Below are 13,222 nucleotides of genomic sequence, written 5' to 3'. Positions count from 1 at the left end.
TCCAAGTTCCTTCCGTAAAGCGAGCAATCGTTAGCCTGATGGGCCGTGTTAGCCCAAAGGCAACCCGAGTTCTCCTGGCCCCAGCTTTTCTATCACAGTGGGCCCAAGTTACATTTTTTGGATTTTTTATATTTTTAATATTTGTAAAACTATATGTCCATTTTAAAATTAAGTAAAAATAGTCTATCGTCCGTTTATTGGATGAGAGCAAGATCTTATCCTATAAACAGACGACACCTTAACGTGGCAGGCCAGCACATCTAGTTGCTGACATGGTATCGAATGTGTCATCTATTCATAAGTAGCACATTGCTCTCTTCCGGTGATTACGTGATGTCTCATCTCGCTTAATCATAAGGCGGCAGCAAGTTTCATCTAATGAATATGAGACATCTTATTGTGTTCGGATTTTATTTACGGTACAATAGACGTTAGATGTTTGTACGATATTTTAGATATCTAAAAGTTAACAAAAAATGAAAGGTTGAACACAATATTTTTAATGGGATACTATACATGATAAAATATGTATCACATTTAAACATCTAGACTTAACCTATTTTAAAATATAAACAACATAATTATAATATCCGATCTATTAAGTGTAATGAAGACCTAGCTTTTCTATCGTAGTGGGTCCAAGTTAAAATTACCCTCGGGTTAAGATGTTTGGGGATGAGCTGATAACTCGAAAATGGATCGAAGCGGCCGAATCGGTTACAATGTTTTACAGGATGACCCTCGGGTTGCAGTATATTACTGTTACGCCCACCCTGAAGCTAGATCAGTGGCATATCCGAAAATCCAGCGTGGTGTGGCAAAGCAGAAAGAAACTTCACCGCCCCCTCTCATTTCTGCAAACAAAGCCCATGATGGTTATTTTTTAAGCGCACAGCGAGAGAGTTACTATGAATATATTAATAGAAGAAGAAAAGAAACAAAAAGTTTTAAAAAAACATATCATGAGACAGAGAGAAAATACAAAACAATTATACCACGATCATATAAAAAATACGTCCGCTACAACAACTTCCTAAGAATCTAAGAACATCAGCCTAACCGTTCCGTGGTATTTAAAAAGTGAAAACTCGACATCCGAAAGGTTAGTATTCGGAAGCAGCAACTTAGGTGCTCGACATGCAACATTGACTCAGTTTTATTATCTTTCAAGTCTTAATTAGAAGTGTATAACCAATACCCCAGTACATACACGAAGGGCAATGAGCTAGCTCTTTTCTCTTTTTACCAGCCAGGCTTATTTTCTTTTGTCGGTTTTTATCAAATGAGAATAGTGTAAGGACTGGAAACATTTCCATGCCGACTGTGAGTCAGCCATTGCGAAATTGTTTGCATTTGACACTCCATGCGGTGCAACAGCAATTTTTACTTTTTACCCTGAGACGATCATGGCAGCATTTGGTGAGGCCGGCCTCCTTGGTGACGGTGGATATCCTCATGTCTCGTCTTGATCATTATGGAGGTAGCACCATATATATATACGTGGCTAGTAGATTTTTTAAGCTAGCATCAACATGGAAATAGGTGCATCTATGCATGCCATGCAAAGACATGCATTCATACGTACACATGCTATTGATAAGTGCTTGAGGGCCTGCGTGGGCTATAGCACGTACGCATTGTGTTTGATGGATCAATCTTTTGAAGGCGTGGAGATTGACACGGCAGCCTTGATAGCAGGCGCATCGATCGTGACTTAGCATCAATAGGCAAGGATGCTTGGCACACACAACAACCTTTTGCAGCATGGTGGAGCATGCGATGGCCTCAGCGGCGGCGGAGGGCGCGATGAGTCCATAGCAAGTCGGCGGATATATGCATGCCATACTTTAGATCCTGCATCATCATGCATCCTAGCTCAACGCCATCGACAAGCTTCGGAAACAGATCGAGGAAACGGATCAAACTTGACTTGAGATGGCAAGCGTCACAGTTTTTTTTTAGCCGCATGCATGATGGCTCATCGGGCACTGTCCGATCTCTAACGTTTGGCTGCCTTTTTTCCTTCTGGAGTTAGCATCAGGAGAAGAGAACGGTCGCAGGGCATGCAAGTATATGCATACACGTACAATTATTATGCTTATTGCTTATACACTGTAGGTTGCTGGCGATGTGCTCATGGAAGCGTTGCCATATCTGCAGCGGAGGGCACAGCCCTGTGCAGTGGCGGACCGTGCCTAAGATTTTAGTGGGACGAACTGCATCTCGGTCTTGACCGGCGCCGGCGCCGGCGCCGGCGCCGGCCGTTGAACCGTGCTCGCTCATCACTGAATTGCCGGTCAGTAATTAGAGCGGCCGTAACACCTTGTTGTACTGGAAGGTTAGTCACTGACCTTGGCTTGACAACTCACGACCCTTAGGGCCTGGTCAATCAACATTTCCTTTCATCTTTAACAAGCGTCGGTCAAAACGCGGTGAATTGAACGAGCCGAACACAACGGTATGAGAGAAAATATACAGGCTTACACGCATGACCAGTTCATTCAACTCGGATTCAATTCACGGGTCTGAGATTGCGAGAGATTTGGGCTTTTTCAGTGAGATTGATGATTGCTTTATCTGTGAACCTTTGGTAGTGTCAAAATAATTGTGTTGTAATTCTTCCTTGATTGAATTCGCAATCCGGAATCAGAATGTCATTTCTTGCATATTCTTTCTTTTTGTAAGTTTCGCTCCAGTGAATCGGTTCTTCATAGCTCCCAAGAATCAGTAGTGGGTCCAACGATTAAGCTACCGTTATAGGCGTAGAGGTTGTTACAGATTCAATAATCGGTGTTTGCAGATGTGGTATGGGTGGTTTTTGTTTTGTTGAAATCCGAGATATACCATCGTCACGTTGGCACGTGAAGTGGCGAGAGCTTTTTTTTTAAGAAAAACACTTTGTATTCGGTCGGAAATAGAGTGTTTCTCGATAAGAAATGAAGTTTGAAGTTTATGTTCTATATTGTGTTTGTGTTTATCGCCTTTTAGTTTTTTTTATTGGTTTTTCTTGCAAATTTGTAAGTCTTTCAATTTTCGGTTGTGATTTTCGTTTTTTAAGTGCTGAATTTTTCCATCGTTGGAGTTGATTTTCTTGTTTATAGAGGAATAAGAATCATCTATGAGTTGATTTTAAAATATTTCTTGTCTCTAAATTATCAACTTGAAGACTCTTTTCATCCGATGCGAATTTCTTCGAATACAAGTGAATCAAGTTGCAAGCTTTTTTGGTTACGGCTTTGGAATTGATTTTTATGGAACTAGAGTTTATATTTATTCATGAGAGCCATGCTTTCTTCGGAGGTTTTTATTGTGTTTTATTTCTCTTAGTTTTGTTGCTTCTATGCGTTGATTTAAGTAACTTTGGTGAAAAGATTATGATAAATCATTCAAGAATTTGGTGAGACTCCTATTCATCTCTCATCTAGTCTACGATTAGGGTGCTAGATTAGTTTCAGAGTACCTGTTGCTCCATATAATCCACCATCCATGTAGAATGTATCATTTATTTATCTTAGTGTCAATCAGTTCTGATTTAAATTTTCATATCCATGTAGAACGTATCTCTGGCTGGTTTCACTGTTTTTGAGAACTTTTTGAGTTGAATCAACAATATATAAATCAAAATGATAGGCATGATAGCACTTACTAAGTGTTAGCAGTTAGAACTAGATATATCCCCTATGTTACAGTAGACAGATTTTTGACAGGCCACTCCAATTGAACAGTGTGAACCTAAAAGAATGATTTTACACTACCTTCAGAACGAACTTCACGAGTGGCATCACCTTGATTAGATGCAACCGGTGGCAGACAAAATCACCCAAACAGCCCATAGATGGCAATTAGTTACAAAAGAAAAATTATAAGTAAACAAAACGATAGATAACTTTACAGACCATTAGCTACCCAAAACTTCATAACTGAAACAAACCTTCTGACGATTCATTGTTAAGAAGGTTGCAAGAATCGGGTATTTGCTCTATAGCACCTGGAGACAAGCAAGCAAGCAATCAGGTCTTAGTATTAATTAGATGGAGGGCAGACAAATCCACCAATAGTCCAACCAATACTGGAACTCTAGTTCAGAATAGAAGTAGAGGTGAAGGATAGCAAATTATTATATGAAACACGGTGCTTAAGAGAGAGAAAAAAACAAGGCCTCTGTAAGGACTCTTAAAGAATAAGCTACTTGATCTCTGCACCTGTAGACAAGCAAGGTTTAAGCAGGTCCCGATTGGCATTGTGGTGGCTTGCCAAGAGCACTCATTTATTTCAGTTGAGTAAAGTGCACTAGCAGCCCTTAAATTTGTTTTGGCATGCCATCTAGACCCCTAAACTATTAACTGTAGATCTGAATCCCTAAACTTGCTAAGTATGTCATTCAAGATTCAAATCTCCCAGATCAATGTGTTTTTGCTCATGTGGCACACTAGCGTGAAGCTCTGAAAGTATACTCAACAGCCCACAAGGCCGCGCCTTCTTAGCACAGAACGGGATTGCCACCGACGTTAGGCCCATATAAAATGGGCCGGAACGGTATTGTGACGACCGTGCGGGCCCATATAAATTGGCCCGGAACGGTATTGTCACTGACGTGCGGGCGTGCGGGCCCATATGAGTTGGGCCGGAACGGGATCGCCACTGACGTGTGGCCTATATAAGTTTGGCCCGTAACGGTATTGGGACTGACGCGCGGCCCATATAAGTTGGGCCGGAACGGGATTGTCACTGACGTGCGGCCCATATATGTTTGACCCGGGACGGGATTGCCGTGAACGTGCGGCCCATGTTAGTTGGGCCGGAGCGATGCAGCGATGGCTGCGCTGCTGTGCTAGCCTCGCTGGGAGAAATTTCAGTATTTGCCACCCAATTCGCGTGCCTCTCTGAAATTGTCATCCAATTCGCGTGCCTTTCAGAATATAACACCGGATACGCGAATTTCTTCAGAATACGACATCCGCGTCAACACCTTTGGCGCGGAGGTGCCCTTTTCGCAATTTCGTACCATTATGCCCCTAAGTACTGTTCATTGTTAGCGCCAAATACTATGGCGTGGAGAAATGTACTTTACGCGCCAAAGTCTTTGGCGCTGACCCACTACTCCTAGCGCCAGCAGCATACTCTCTGTATTGCTGGCGCTGGACTGCTAAACCTCCGCGCCAACGGCATTGGCGCGGACCCACTACTCCTAGCACCAGCATCATACTCTCTGTATTGCTGGCGCTGGACTGCTAAACCTCCGCGCCAACGGCATTGGTGCTGACCCACTAGGACTCTGTATTGCTGGCGCTAGACTGCTAAACCTCCGCGCCAACGGCATTGGTGCTGACCCACTAGGACTCTGTATTGCTGGCGCTGGACTGCTAAACCTCCGCGCCAACGGCATTGGCGCTGACAATGAACAGTACTTAGGGGCATAATGGTACGAAATTGCGAAAAGGGCACCTCCGCGCTAAAGGTGTTGGCGCGGATGTCGTATTCTGAAGAAATTCGCGTGTTCGGTGTTATATTCTGAAAGGCACGCGAATTAGATGGCAATTCCAGAGAGGCACGCGAATTGGGTGGCAAATACTGAAATTTCTCCCTCGCTGGGGGGCGATCTGCTATGCCAGCCACGCTCGCAGAGTTCACCTTCGACGGCGCCGGCGGCAAGGACTTCTACCACGTCAACCTCGTCGACGGATACAACCTGCCCATGCTCGTGCAGGCGGCCGCGCCCGGCTGCCTCGTCGACCTCAACGAGCGCTGCCCCTCCGAGCTTCGCGCCAGCGACGGCCGCGCTTGCCGCAGCGCCTCTGAGGCCTTCGGCCGCCCTGAGTATTGCTGCAACGGCGCCTACAGCAACCCCAACACCTGCCACCCCTCACAGTACTCGCAGCTCTTCAAGTCGGCGTGCCCCAAGTCCTACAGCTACGCCTACGACGACGCCACCTCCACCTTCACCTGCAACCACACCGACTACGCCATCACCTTCTGCCCGCGATCCACTCCATCCAGGTAACACCTCTCTACCTTGCCGAGACTTTGATGCAATCGTAGTAGATCAATTCCCTTGCGATTTCGATCAAAATTTTGAGATTTTTATGTGGAACATGAATTGGGGGAGTTGGCGAAGGAGGTGATAGAGTTAAGCTAAGAAAAGAAGCAATCTTTTCTCCGTTGCTATTCGGTAGGAGTGATCCAAATTTAATATGGGGATCAAAAGGGGGTTCAAGCAATAGGGAGGAGAAACCTTGCTATTCGAGTGACATTCTTCGCCGTGCATAATTTTTTTGGGCCCCGATCAATGTGGAGTCCAGATGCACTGCTTTGAATTCAAACGAGAATAGCATGAGATCTAATCTTATACTGTGTCGTGAATCGTGATGCATGAGCTCCTTTGTTTTTCTGAAAGTTTGAGCAAGATGCATGGCGTCTGCAGTGGGGATACATGTCGTCTGCAGTGGGGATAAGAATCCCTGCAGAGGTAAGCTGGCTAAAGTAATGCAGATCCTGTGCATTTGCGCGTCGAATGATCGGTGACAGTCTTGACAGTTCTACTTGATAAGAATTTTGAGGCTTTATCTGCACTTTGACAACCACAGAATCTGGACGGAGGTTATTTCTATACCATCACATGTTCTTGATCATCATCTGTCAAATTTCAGGATGGGAGAAGAATCTGGCAAAATACAGACTTTCAGGTAATGCAATTTGTATATATTCAGAGTTTCTTTTGCCATTTTTTTTTACAACTTTGTGGAACGATTAGGTGCAAAATAGGTTGTTGTTTGTTGTCGTTTAGATTGGTGTGCATGTATATGAGCATGCGACAGGATCAAGTGTCTGCTTTCGTGAGGTATGAATTGGAGGGCGGATTTCAAGGTATGTATATGCGATGTTCAGCTAGGTTTTCATTGATATACAAAGCTATCCATCTTTTATTTATCACACACACAACATGCATGAATGTACCCTTTGGTCACGAGAGAACACAGACAGTTTGAAAAAAGGTAGACACGAACATGCTGCAGAAGCACGGGGTAAATTAAAAACATGCACATGCAGAGCAACGCTGAACGATCGAACGAACGATCAGCTACAGCGTTTTATTGACGGAGTAGGTCAGATGAAGCTAGTTCCACGTGTGGGGTGTGCACTGGGGCCCAGGCTCGCCCTTGAACTGGTCGAGGCAGACGTAGCGAGGAGGCTCCGACGACTTCACCCGCTTGCACTTCTTGCAGGCGGCGGCGCATTGCTTCACCTTGTCCATGCAGCGGCAGATCGGAGGCAACGACTCGAAACAGACGGCCTTGTCGCAGCATTTCCCCCACGGCCTCTCCGTGCACAAGGGGCCCGGGTTAGTCGTCTGGTACCAGTCGCCGCAGACGAAGGCGCCACGAGGGAAAGCCCCCGGCGCCTCCACGCACTCCTTGCACTCGTCGTTGCACTGCTTGACCTCGTCGTTGCAACGGTACAACGGAGGGAAAATCCGCAGCGGGGACATCTCGATGTTGTCGCAACATTTCCCCCACGGTTTACCGGGACGGCCCACGGTTTTGCCGTCGCTGGGGAGACGGATGTTGTTGGCTGTGTCCACCTCGCCGTGGGCGGCGGCGAGGCCGGCGAGGAGGAAGAGAAGGATGGAAGTAGCCATGGCCATGGTCAGCTTGCTTGGTTTCTGCGAGTAGGTGTGAAGCGTTATTTATGGGCCAAGCACATGGTGGATAAGAACACGTGGTGACTTCCATGGCTACACATGCAGAGAGGAATTAGCCAACAAAGCGCGAATAATATATACGTATGATACAGTAGTTAATTTCTTTGGTCCATGAGAACGGTAGTTCAACGTCAAGACAAATTTGTGTTCCTTTCTTGTTTATCATTACGTACGTGGATGACAGAGGCTTTCCATTATTTAATTCCACCACGTGATCCGTCCACTGAATTTGGCCGCTGCATCGGCGTGGTGCACGCCGTCGAGTCCATGCATGGTGGTTCCTTATTAATTGTGAAAGCGTCGGTGCTGGATCCACGTACGGTCACCACCCACGTAGCAGCTCAGATTGGATCGCTAGCATCCAGGTGCGGGACCAATTGTGACCGTCGGTTCGGGACTCCGCGGCCATGATCTAGGCGGGACAAGTGGAGGAGTGAGATTTTACGTGAAAGCCCCTGGGTTAATTGGTTTTCCGTTGGGGACCAATGGTTCAGAATCAGTGAATAGTCTTTAAAGATTTGGATTAAAGTCGTTCAAAAAAGGTGAAACGTAGCCGTCTTATTTCGAACGTGATACTGATGGTGAACTCGATGTACTAAAATGGACTCATTCCATACCACTTAACAAACAAACATCTATATATGAGTAGAATCATCTCATACTCAAATATACGAATGGAATCATTCCATTCCACCCCTCTCCGACTAAGCATTATCTTATATAAAGCAATTATTTTAGAATGATTTATAGATGTAGTCACTAGAGTCTGTTTTGAAGACTTTAATGAAATGACTATTTTACCATGTAAGAACATGAAACATGTTTCTGACATGGTATTGTGGGGATCGGGTAGATAGACAACGTTAGTGTATCCAATAATATTTATATTTTAATTTTTTTAAAGAAAATACCAATATCTATGATGTCTTAGAGATATCGAAAGATAATTTTGACTATTGTCCAATGACTTTTAGTTGAAGTAGTGCTATATTTAACTAATAAATTCACTACAAATACGATATCAGACTTAGTGTAATTTACAAGATATATAAGTGCTTCAATAATATTGAGAAAATGAACCTTATGTCTCAGTATCTATTCTCTTTCATCCCGTGATCTAAATAGAGTTTTTTCCATATCAACATATCGAACTAACATGAGAGTCTTGGATAGATATGATTTATCCATATTGAATTTTTTCAATATTTTCTATGCATATGCAGCTTGATGTACTAGGATACCTAATGAAGATGTTTGAGTTGTATATCTAAGTAAAATTTGATTTTAGCCAAATTCTTCATTTTAAATTCTGTGTTTAGATGATTGCGTGCTTTGTTTATATCTGCTGTATTTTCAATGATATTAAGCTCATAGACATATACAGAGATGATGCAAAATCTCGTTGAGGATTTCTTTATCTAAACATATGTAAAATCATTATTGTTAGAGTATATTGCCTCTATTTTCTTTTAGATGTCGTAATATATGACATGTTTACCCCTTTCGATTTCTCTCATATTAAATCAACAGTACGTAAGTCATTAATCCAGCACACTCATTGAATTGAAACTCCACTTTCCAATAAACTTTAATATAACACTTTAGTAAAACACCATATTAAAAATATAAAATGATATCTATTTAAAAACAAAATTAAATTTCTAAAATGATATCTATTTAAGACGAAGATGATATTTTTTTATAAAATAAACTTTTTTAATCTATTATATTATATTCTTTCCAACTATTTTAAATCATATAGTGAGTTTTCATGGGCCAGCTTGCTTGGTTTGCGCGAGTAGGTGTGAAGCGTCATTTATGGGCCAAGCACATGGTGGCTTGACTTGTGGATAAGAACACGTGGTGACTTCCATGGCCACACATGCAGAGAGGAATTAGCCAACAAAGCGCTAATAATATATACGTATGCTACCGTACAAGCATGTGCTGCTTATATGCGTGCAATTATGCAAGCATATGTTTCCTTCTGGTTTGAGAAATTGAGAGAGCTAGATAAGAGTACACCTAATGTCGTGATTCTGATTTCTCATCACGTGGTGGTGCCAGTGTATCGGGACTAGAGAGATTTGGATGTATACGAGACAGATTTTTGTCCACGCAGCATGCTTACCCATCAGAGATGCCCAAATGGACCTTTTGACCAACCCAGCGTTAGTCCATCTAGACCCGGTCTGGCTACGGCTTAGCTCAATCAGTCTAGCTACTGTTATGAACCGTGTTATATCGGTACACGTGCTGCTCTTTTAGTTCATGGCACGATCTTGTCATCCACCGTAACGTGTCGAATTGGTCTGGCCATGATTACGACCCGGCGACATAGCCAACCCAGAAGCACGGGTGGCCCGGCGGAGGCACAGTGTAGGGGCGTCCTGTTGACCTGACTGCACATCGGTGGGCCGGCGGGCACGATAGAACCACGGTCGCCCTGTGCACGGCTGAGCACGCAGAGCCAACAACACTTTAAAAATAAGAAAAAAAATTAAAAATAATAATTACAAAATTTTAAAACTAAAAAAATATAGAAAATAAATAAAATGAATTTTATTGAATGGTTATCTCGTTAAAAAATTTCTAATAGAAGAAAAAAGAGTACCATCTATTGCTATGGTTCGAAAAAATACATGTTTTCATTAGATACCTATAATTTTGCTTGCAGTATTTAATATACTTCCTCAAATGCTCTATTCTATTTGTAGACCTAGCACTTAATAAATTATTGCATATATGATTAGTAAATTTTACTTGTTCTTCGTTAATTTCTCTAAAGATCTTCTTAAAATATTGCCATATCTATGACCATATAAGCGAGTTTTTAACGTCTTTATCCATGAATGGGAAATTGGAAATATAAAATTGATTTGTTGAAGTGGGTAAGTGGTTTTGGAGTTTGGCATGGATGTATAAGTAGCTATTTATATGCTAAGATGTGAGGTGGGTGGCATGTGCGGGTCGCTTTCGAAAAAATAAAAATATAAAAAAATTTAGAAATAATAGGAAGACATAATTAATCCTAAAAATAAGCTTTATTGATAGATTACCTTATCAAAAATCTTTCTAGTAAAGAAAAAAAAGTACAAACTAGCTTTAAAAAAATTAGAAATTACACGTTCTCATCAACATCTAGATATAAATTTTTGAATGAAGCTTGAAGCTCAGTATTCTCTGTAGTGTGTTGCATTCGTGTTTCAGCTTGTTTCCAGCCTTTTACTATAGTAAGTATTTCCACCATCTTACTTATGAGATTTGTTCTTCTCTCTTCGATTATCCTTCCAGTAGGACTGAATGCAGCCTTACAAGAAACTATAGATACGGGAACCGTTAATAAATCTCGTGCTAACAATGAAAGCACTGAATAATTTGTCTTGTGTTCATGCCAATATTACAGTATGTTGAAATTTTTTTATTCATGGCTAATAACATTGTTGTCGATGAAGATGGTTAGCTCCCCTTCGAATGTTGGAATTCCAGCGCTCATAGTCGTAAACGATCATGACGAACAATCTAAACTTCTTGATGAAGAACCTGCACCAAATATTTTTCCCCACGTTAACGTCTTCTCACTTGTTGTACGTGCTAGCGGAGGTCGTTGCAGGCAAACTCCGACATACTTTATTTCATATTTACTATAAATATATAATAACTTAGAATGAACATTAGTATAATAAGTAGAATAATCATGACCAAAAGTATCATCTAGAATTGTGAGAATTCTATAGAACATGCTATTTTAGCTTAGGATCTAAAATAAAGACAAATTCATACAACAAAGGAATTTCTTTCTAATATTTTAAAAATTTAGATTTCATAGGAACTACATAATCTCTTAGAAGATTATCATTTTCATACATGTTTAAATGAGTAGCAATTTCAACAATATTATGCGCTACTAAACAAGATGTTAAATAATAAACTCCTGATAAACTCACAGTTGAATCATAAAAAAATTCAAGAAATTATAGTATACTTTTGGCAACATATCAATGCGTATCCATGAGTAAAGTTTGACCCCATACTGATGATAGTGTGTGTGAATAAACACACTAAATGTACTCTTATATGGTATAATATTTTTAAGCATCAAGAAAGTAGTGTTCCATCTTACTGGTATGTCCACAAAACTTACGCGGACACACGCCAATTACAACGTAGTACTACTTATATGCTGTAATTTATTGGTTAGGAGAGTTTACAAAAGATATTATACTACGAAAATCGTCTAGGTATCGTGACAACCTCTTAAAACCAGATTTTACTATAAGAATTTATAATATGACAAGCACATCGCTGATGTAACAAGAAAGATTCAGCATATATACTAAATAACAGAGTAAAAGTATCCATAGCTCTAGAATTTGCACCGGCACTATCTGAAGTGATAGAAAATATTTTATTTGTGAGATCGAAGTCTTCAACTACTTGAGATATATTTTCAGTAATATTTTCACCGGTATACACGTTGTCAATCAACCCGAAACCTATTATTCTGTTTTCTAATTCCCAATCATTATTAACAAAATGAGCAACAACACTAAGATAATCCTCTTTAGACCCACCTGCCTATATGTCCGAGGTCAAAGCAACCGAAAATGTACATGTTTGCAATATTTCTGTAAACTTGCTACGACACGCATTGTAGTATTTTAATATATCCCTACTAGTTGTCAGTCTAGAAACATGTGTGAATATAGGATTATGAGCTTGCTTAATGTAATCTTCAAATGCAGAAGACTTACCGATGTTGAGTGATAGATCTGCTCTTGCAATGAAGCGGCGTAACTCTTTTCGAGCATTGGCAGAGAATTACTCCCAATGACGAACAGAGCCGTCGGGTTGTACTGCAGCACCATCTGCTTCATAACTACTCCACTCTTTCGCTTGCAAGTTGTGCCGTGCCTCTTCAAATGTCCCGTTCCACCAGAAGGCTTTACAGACAATTCATATTTGCAAATATAACACCTAGTACTGACACTTACCTCATCTTCCTCTCTTTAGAACCTTTCAAAGTCTTGCCAAACTTCGGAAGTAACAACTCTTGATCTTTTAGAGCCAGTGCTTGCTGATACGTGTGCACCTGTAGAGCCTGACGATGGAGGTGTTACTGCATCACCTGCATGCGAACCAACCGGAGGTTCACCGTCGGGTCTATCATTACCTGTAACACTGGTATCAAAGGAGCCGTACTCCCCTGTGAGTCCTTGGAGAAAAAATTTATGATCGATGGATGTATTATGATCATGAGCACCGGCATACATGATCAATATTGAATGACACTTAAAAAAATACAAATATTCAAAGTTAGAAATAATCAAATAATAAAATAAGAATGAACAACGATGCAAAAAAATCACTAAGATTTCTTCAACTTCAAGACAACATGATAACGGTTTTGGAATTGCTCGGATTTTTGGCAACAATTCAAACTAATTTTACCAAATTATCACTAATTCTCAAGAACTTTGAGACAAGAATGAGAGAAGAAAATAAGAGTCAAGAGAGCAAATG

At 41.3% G+C, this 13,222-nt stretch overlaps 2 protein-coding genes across 2 annotated transcripts; one reads left to right on the top strand and one right to left on the bottom strand.

Annotated features, from left to right (window-relative positions):
* The first annotated feature begins 5,600 nt into the window (after nt 1-5,600).
* Nucleotides 5,601-6,767, top strand: LOC133929472 (thaumatin-like protein 1). The gene is made up of 2 exons (XM_062376236.1): nt 5,601-5,997; nt 6,648-6,767. The coding sequence occupies exons 1-2, from the start codon at nt 5,606-5,608 to the stop codon at nt 6,685-6,687; spliced, it is 432 nt and encodes a 143-aa protein (XP_062232220.1). The 5' UTR covers nt 5,601-5,605; the 3' UTR covers nt 6,688-6,767.
* Nucleotides 6,768-6,941: 174 nt separating this feature from the next.
* LOC133929471 (Bowman-Birk type bran trypsin inhibitor-like) lies at nt 6,942-7,674 on the bottom strand. Its single transcript, XM_062376235.1, has one exon. The coding sequence runs from the start codon at nt 7,640-7,642 to the stop codon at nt 7,115-7,117; it is 528 nt and encodes a 175-aa protein (XP_062232219.1). The 5' UTR covers nt 7,643-7,674; the 3' UTR covers nt 6,942-7,114.
* Between the last annotated feature and the right edge of the window lie 5,548 nt (nt 7,675-13,222).

The sequence above is a fragment of the Phragmites australis genome, chromosome 9 (assembly GCF_958298935.1).
Source record: "Phragmites australis chromosome 9, lpPhrAust1.1, whole genome shotgun sequence".
NCBI classification, from domain to species: Eukaryota; Viridiplantae; Streptophyta; class Magnoliopsida; order Poales; family Poaceae; genus Phragmites; species Phragmites australis.
The sequence above is the reverse complement of the archived record's forward strand: the minus strand, read 5'-3'. Positions and strand labels throughout refer to the sequence as shown.

Coding starts and splice junctions, on each gene's coding strand:
- LOC133929472 (XM_062376236.1), top strand. CDS start 5,606: ATGCCAGCCACGCTCGCAGAGTTCACCTTCGACGGCGCCGGCGGCAAG. Junction 5,998..6,647: donor CCGCGATCCACTCCATCCAG/GTAACACCTCTC, acceptor GTCAAATTTCAG/GATGGGAGAAGAATCTGGCA.
- LOC133929471 (XM_062376235.1), bottom strand. CDS start 7,642: ATGGCCATGGCTACTTCCATCCTTCTCTTCCTCCTCGCCGGCCTCGCC.